The sequence below is a fragment of the Trichomycterus rosablanca genome, chromosome 2 (genome assembly GCF_030014385.1).
Source record: "Trichomycterus rosablanca isolate fTriRos1 chromosome 2, fTriRos1.hap1, whole genome shotgun sequence".
Lineage (NCBI taxonomy): Eukaryota > Metazoa > Chordata > Actinopteri > Siluriformes > Trichomycteridae > Trichomycterus > Trichomycterus rosablanca.
The window spans coordinates 49,939,838-49,947,203 of NC_085989.1; the positions used below are offsets into that span (position 1 = coordinate 49,939,838).

Genomic DNA, 7,366 nt, shown 5'->3' on the forward strand with positions numbered 1-7,366 from the left:
CCATCCCAACTGTTACCAATGCATGAGGATGTATAAATAGCAATGCCATGGGAAACATTCATGCTGAGGGATACTTTGCATTTTGGAGTGAGCTTGTGAGGTTTACTAGCAAGAACCATGTAGCAGTGCCATGGGTTGAATGCTCACAAAAAAGAAGCGTACATACCGGTGCACCCTTAGTGTTGGCAGAATTCGCATCCTTCATTTTTAAATGATTACAAAACATTTTAATTAATGGAAATGTAATCTGATAGTGAAAAAAGAAGTTCCTGACACAACTTTTTTGAATGTGTTGCAGTGATTTAAATGTCATGATTTATGTTATTCTTATTTAACACAGTAAATATGATCAGATTTTAATACAATGGTGCTTTATTTATTGTTAGCACTTTTAGCACTATACAAGCTCAGATTTTTCCACAAACTTCATTACATATGTAAATCAATTAGTTATTAAACAAGAAGTTTCTTAACTTTACAAACATCAGAAATTATTTATTTAGTTACCATTACATGCTAGAAAACATAAACTAGAACAAACAAAGAATGACAGGATTTAATCTTTTAAAGTCAAAGCTCTCCAAAAGCAAAAGTAGAAACAAGTAGACAAATAGGTATAGTGAGCTAAATTCATTTACCCTGCTTGCATGCCATCAATCCAGCACTTTAAATGTGATGACAAGTAAAAAGCATTGGTACAAACTAAACAAGTAAGATGTTTAAGATTAGAAGATACCGACTGGAAATAAATGTTTAATGCTGTGCATAATGATGCCTGCACTATAAAGGATTAAATAAAACTAACGATAACTAAAAACTGCAGCTTATTGTTGCTATAGTGTGCTTATGTTAATCCATGTGTATACTATCTTACAATTTGTATTGTTATTATTTTTATTATTTCAGTTTTACTCCCTCTCTTATCTGCACAGTTTTTTGATTGATGTGAATAAATTCATCTTTCGACTTCATGTTAATGTTACATGAATTCCAGTCTGTTTTTTTCACTGCGGCTACATTTCTGCAGATCAGTTACAAGTTTTAGTGTGACATCAAAGTGACCCGAACTAGAGTAAAAAAAATTGATTTTGTTAGGGTGCCTGCGACGGCTGGTGAACATACCACCAGTTCCCAGCGTCGCAGGCATTACAGAACAACTAGGTGAAAACGACCTGCAGCTACCGTCTCCCTATTTAAGGGGGCGTCACCAGGCTGCAGGCGTCGCACCTTTTTCCTCTCTTTGTAGGGAAAAACCCGGGTACCCCTGACACTATTAGAGCGTCGGGGTGTGTAGGTCGCAAGGCCGAGGTAAGCCAGGGTTTTGGTTTTCTTCGTTAGGGACATCCGGTACGATTTCGTGCAGCCCTCGTGTTGCTGTTTATTTTTAGCGTTTGTAGCCAGCCACCGTCTGCTACGCTAGCAGCGGGTTAACGCTGGCCTTACGGCTATTCAGCAGCAGTCCTTAAGCCAAAAGCTTGTGTAGATTCGCCTAGACTGCTTTGGCTGAGTGGGTTAAGTTATGGCTTTGTCGTTCCCCTCAGTCCCGGTTCGAATTTGCACTCTTGGCATTCTCGTTCTCCTTTCCGGCTCCTTCCCAGCTTAGTTCAAGCTGGTGACAACGCTGGAACAGCTTTTGTTTAAAAGCTATCTCTGCGTTCCATTTTCCGTTGACTTCACTGGCTTATTTACCGGTGTATGTTTCTCCCGCTGCGCCCTTTACAAGCACGCGGGTTTGATTTCTTCTCTCACCACTTGATAGTGTTGCGAGGAAAGCGAACGCCTCACATCTGAGCGATCCGGGTTCGCGCCTCGCATTTTCCGTTTTTGTTCTTATTTCTCTGTTTCAGTTGCCTGCAGCGCCAGCGGCATCATTCGGGGTTCCCGAATTGTTTTTTGTTTACTTATTATTTTCCTTTTGTGTTCTGTTTATTGTTTATTATTATTAAATAAAACTTTTCAAACTCTGCATCTTTGGGTCTGCCGCCTATCACCATAACATATTTGAGTTGATTTTTGCTGGTCACACTAATTACAAAAGACAAATTTGTGTTAAATGTAAAGGGAAAAGCCGATTGAAGTCACTTTTTCTTGCGGTGTAACACAACCTAAAAGCTCTTTTACTGTTGAGGAACATATAGCTTATCAAGTGAATATTGGCTCTGGTTTTGCTCTGGATCATTTCTTCTCCACTCACTTATGGCTTCCTCAAAGTAAGCTTGCATTCTTTGCTTTATCACTGACTGATTAAATGCACCATTTATTATAATGGTCTGGTTTGACACACTGCGTTCTGCATGGAGGAGGTTGCTTATTGCCTCTGTCTCAGCACAGTTACCTGGATAATTTTTTGTTCTAGTATGACCAGGCAGTGAAAAAAGCTCGTGGCAGCGCAGACAAGGCTTTTTCGGTTCCTTCATCTTCAAACAATAGGCATTACACTCTACTCGACACAGAATTTTTATGCTTCGATTTTTTCTTCGTCTTTTTCTTTTTGTATTTATACTTGTCATTACAGCAGATGAGACATAACGATGCCAAACATGTGCACAGGACACAGCAGTCATAATTTTCCCTACTGTTTTACTTCTGCAAGACAGAGACGCGCCACAGTATCTAGAGCTACCAAACTCACAGATGCATATGACTGGTGAAATAAGTGGTTTTTTCTTTTTATGTGAATGACATCTATACACTTCACACAGTGTAGTCTTCACCATCTCTTCATCAGGTGAAACGCAAGTCCAGACCTGAAAAAATATAAATGGAAATAAAAAACAATAAAAATACATCTAAAACATCTGAAAAAAAATATATTACATAATTTACATGATTTTTTTTAGTAAAATTATGTTTTGCTGGAGGTCAGGTGGCACAGCAGTCTAATACACTAGCCAACCTGTTTTTAATGTCAACTCTTGGCCAAACTTCACACGTATTGGAGGAGGCGTGTGCAAGCCTGCAACCTTCCTAGAGCAGCATTTTGTGCAGCCAGCAAAAGTCAATAAAGTGCACTGGAGAATGTCATATATTCATTTTAGAACAATGCAAAAAGTGGAAGATAAAATGTCAAATTAAAAAACAAGTGTTTTACTAACCAATTCCAGAAAGTAGGAGAACGGTGTCCTTTTAGGCAAATGTGTTTCGTACGATTTAAATGGTCCAGGGTAAAGTTTTTTTGTGGCATCATGAAGCTCTGAATTTGAGAAGATGTCTTCTGGGCAGCATTTTGAGTCTTGAATGTTGCCTATAAACAGGATGCTGTGGAGCATCTAGGGATTAAACAAAAGTTATAAGTATGTTAAGTCTGAAAAAATTTTATTTTTATGGTCAATCAGTATAAAACTAGTATTTTGTACTAAATTAAAAAAAGTATCAAATTAAAGTAAAATAACCGCCGCTGATTGACAGCGGTGCTGTCAGCAGTGCTATTGGCCAGTTGGCTAAGATGAATTAATTAATTAATCTTAACTAGCCAAGAAAAACAAGCCTAAACAAACGATGCTTGTATTAAAGCATCAGACCTTTTTAACTTAAGGAATGTAACGAAAGTTGCAGAGAAATGTCAATCATAGACTTAAAACTGTAATTACCAAGAGTTTGCAACAAAGAACCAACATTATTCATGATTTCTCAATCTTATCTCCCCAAATCAGTGCATACACACAACACATGTATACTACAAAGTTGAAATAATTATGTTCACTGAAAATATATGAAATAAAAAAATCCTCTTACTGTTTATCTTCACAATATTGTTTTGGTTTACATAGTGGAAAACAATAACAGTGTGGATGGATTTCTAATCGTTAGTAATAATCCTATAATTAGTAAACTAGTAAAGTAACTAGAAAAAGTAATTACATTTATATGACAACACAAGATTGAGTATTTCAAGTTTACCTTGACACTGGATTAAAACTTAATTAAATAATAGGAAAAGGTTTTACTTACCTGTTCAAGGACCTGATGCAGTTTCTTAATTTGATCCATTTGATCCTCAGTGCCAAATTGTTTCACAAGATTATTGGCTTCTATGTAGAGCAGATACGCATTCATTGAAAAATAATACTTGGACTTAAACTTGGCTGCACTGTTGAAAATACACATTAAACAATACAAGTTCATACAACTGTCTTCTCCATGACAAGGTACTTTACAACCTAGCCTATAAACATACACACACAAAAGAAAAAATAATAATAATACTATATATATATATATATATATATAATATCAAATGTATCTTGCCTTTTTTCTGCATCTGACATACTCTCAGCCATCTCTACAAATGAGGAGCGGTTGCTTCAGGAATTGAAACAGTTAAAAAATAGGAGTGGCTTGTTCAGTACATGATTTTGATCTGACAAAATTTCAATGTTCCGTTTGACTGCTGCACTCAGTAGGTCTTAATTTTTCGAAAGCCAATAGAAAGCATTAAGAATTAGGCAAAAATTTGGTAAATTGTTTTCTCTGTTATTGCTTGTGTTACACTAAGTAATTTTGGTTTCTAAAACATGATATAAATAGAACTGGCAGGCTTAAAAACTTTTATCTATTACCAGGGCCGGAGTGGGCCCCTTTTTCAGCCCGGGAGTTTCATGCCCAAACCCGGCCCACTTTTTCCATGGAGGAGGAATTTGAATAAATGAAACAGCAGCTAGCTCTTACAATGCCTTTTTATTGGGTATATAACAGAAAACACTTCACTTAAACATGTTTAATTCTAATTTAAATCAGTTAAAGATTTAAAAGGTAAAGAAATGTGATAAAGATGAAAACGTATTTACATTTGTACAGGAGCAATAAGTTGAAATAAAAATAATTTGAAATTAAAATTGCATTTGTCTTCCCAACAGAGAGGTGCTCTATTGTTAGGTTTACACTAAACTCTTAAGTAGCTTCACTACACGCATATTTAGTAGGCTACCTACAGCATCAAAAGCCTCCTATAGTCTGGGGGCCAATTTTGAAAAGTGCTTCCGTTAACACTTTTGCTACTATGTTTGAGTACAAGCAGACAACCCATTTTTTTAGTTGGAAGGGACCCAGAGGTGATGTTTTAAGGTGGTTGTCAAGTTTGAAAATTCTTTTTGTGATTTTTATAAGCAATCTTGTGTCAATTTTTAGGTTTTTGGTTTAACATGACGTGTGTACATAAAATGTTGACTATCTCCACAACCACATGGTCTACAAACATGAGAATGGTATCATATGAAAGCTAATGATTGTGGCTTGTCTATAGAAGTGACAGAAACAAAATATGTCTCACAGTTTAGGAGAAAATGGAGGTAGAACATGGGAAAAACAATCTCCGCCCAAAGAAAACCACTTTTCAAATTGCATATCAGCTTGAAAACACAATATAGTGGCCCAAAAACTACTAATTAGTGCCCCAGTGTAGGGGCAAGAGTTATTCCAAGTTATATGCTTGTAGTGTGAGACAGTGCAACACAGCACAAGTTTTAGTACTTTAATGTTCAGGCGGAATTCTAGTGTTCAAGGTGGATGCCTTCAGTGCTATTTGACTTTTGATTCGTGTACCGAATTGTGAAAGAAATGACATTAATATGTAATAACTGCACAGTTACTATATATTCAATTGACTATTTTATTGCTTCATTCCTATTTTTCAAACTCAAACATTTTCAACAGTTACAAGAATTTGCTTTTTCCCCATCCGAACTGCCACACAGGTTCTTTGGTTAAAAGTTGAGGGACCAGCACACCATCTTTCATGTGCCAACCACAACTGGTTGGTGAGGGCAACTGTGGATGAGTCACTAATGACTGCTTCCATATTTTTGTTTGGTAGTGGGCCCTCATGAGGTGCAGAGTCAAGGCATCCTTTGTTGGTGGTAACGTATCCACATTAGCTTTCACCTTCCGAAATAGGGCACAACGAACTTCATGGATTGAGTTGCTGCTTAATTTTGAGTCATACAGTTTGCATACAAACTGTTCCGCCAAGGATAGAACACACGGAACAGTTTCCACGCTGTCTTTTTTTCTATTTCAGTGAACTGGCTAGTAGTGTCACATCTGGTAATGGCATGAAATGCCAATAGGCCATGAAGAATCTCAGTTGGCATTTTGATATCATGAACTGATGCCACTTTCTCTGGATTGTCAAATCCCCCTCTCAGCACAATTTCCTGACCATAAAGGTGGACGTGCCTTTCAGGCTCAATTAATAGGAATTGTGTCAGGTTGGCCTTGTTTTCATCCATTTCAATAAAGTTATTCCAGTTAGTAGGAATCTTTACCTCTCTACTAACAATGGTGCGAATCTTTTGCAAAGTAGTGCTGTGTTTTGCCCTTGTTCCCCCCTTTATGGAGTTTTGTTGATATCGATCAAATACTAGATCTACTCTAGTGGTGCTTCCATGTAGATTGCCAGTCACTTTCTGTATGAAATTGTCAGCATAATCCCCAAAGGTTAATACATTTGGAGGCTTTCCTATTGCTCTTAATAAGGCCATCCCATCAATGATGGTGCTAGTTCTCAAAACAGATGGACTTATCTCTTTCTCCCTCGCGTCACCTTGTAGTATGGTGGCCAAGTCAGCTTTGTTAGTAGGTCGGAGCACTGAATCTATTGTAGCAAGTGACAGGGGGACTGCACACAATTCTATTTACATTTTTAGCAGACGCCTTTATCCAAAGCCACTTACATTACAGTTACAGTCTGAGCAATTGAGGGTTAAGGGCCTTGCTCAAGGGCCCAGCAGCAGCAACCTGGCAGTGGTAGGGCTTGAACCAGCGACCTTCTGTACCTTAACCACTAGGCTACGGCTTGCCTTATTCCGTTTGGAGAAGCTCATTAATATTAACTTCTCTGCCACTGTCCATGGATACAATGACGCGACTGAAAATATCCCTGTCGGGCTTCACACACTTGGATCTGAGTTTTTTAAGGTTGGTATCTGTGCTGTACAGGGTTGAGAATGTTTTGGGTTTGAGGCTGTCGTGAAAGTCTGGTCATGGTGCTCAATCGCTTTTCCACCAACTCAGAAACCATTTGTTTTCCACACTCTGCAGCATGGGTAAGGTAATTCAGTATATCTTCTGATGCAAGATCACCAGTTGTCAGAGACACTAACTCATACAAATTCTCCTGTTGGAAGACATGGTATGTCTGAAACTGGTTAACAATTTTAATGACATTATTATCCCTTCTGAGTCTTGATGGAAGGCTGTCTTTGTGGGTGTCTTCATCATCTTCTCCATCATGTGCCAGACCGAACAGTGATCTGGTATCTTGTGCTAGGGATGCACGTTCATTGTATGTGATGGACCAGCGGTTTCTAGCTGTCTCATTTTGTGAGATGCCAACCAGTCCTCCTGCAATCTTTCCAATTTTGTTGAT

The 7,366-nt window shown here is 37.9% G+C and overlaps 1 protein-coding gene across 1 annotated transcript; it reads right to left on the reverse strand.

Annotated features, from left to right (window-relative positions):
• Positions 1-354: 354 nt before the first annotated feature.
• On the reverse strand, positions 355-4,665 carry LOC134309264 (uncharacterized). The gene is made up of 3 exons (XM_062990914.1): positions 3,952-4,665; positions 3,096-3,269; positions 355-2,747 (listed from the first exon to the last, which is right to left on the reverse strand). The coding sequence occupies exons 1-3, from the start codon at positions 4,123-4,125 to the stop codon at positions 2,118-2,120; spliced, it is 978 nt and encodes a 325-aa protein (XP_062846984.1). The 5' UTR covers positions 4,126-4,665; the 3' UTR covers positions 355-2,117.
• Between the last annotated feature and the right edge of the window lie 2,701 nt (positions 4,666-7,366).

What these genes read in the sequence shown, in the direction of transcription:
- LOC134309264 (XM_062990914.1), bottom strand. Translation starts at nt 4,125, where the DNA reads ATGAACTTGTATTGTTTAATGTGTATTTTCAACAGTGCAGCCAAGTTT. An exon ending in TGCATCAGGTCCTTGAACAG is followed by an intron (nt 3,270 to 3,951) that starts GTAAGTAAAACC and finishes TTTAATCCCTAG; the next exon opens with ATGCTCCACAGCATCCTGTT. An exon ending in TCTCCTACTTTCTGGAATTG is followed by an intron (nt 2,748 to 3,095) that starts GTTAGTAAAACA and finishes ATATTTTTTCAG; the next exon opens with GTCTGGACTTGCGTTTCACC.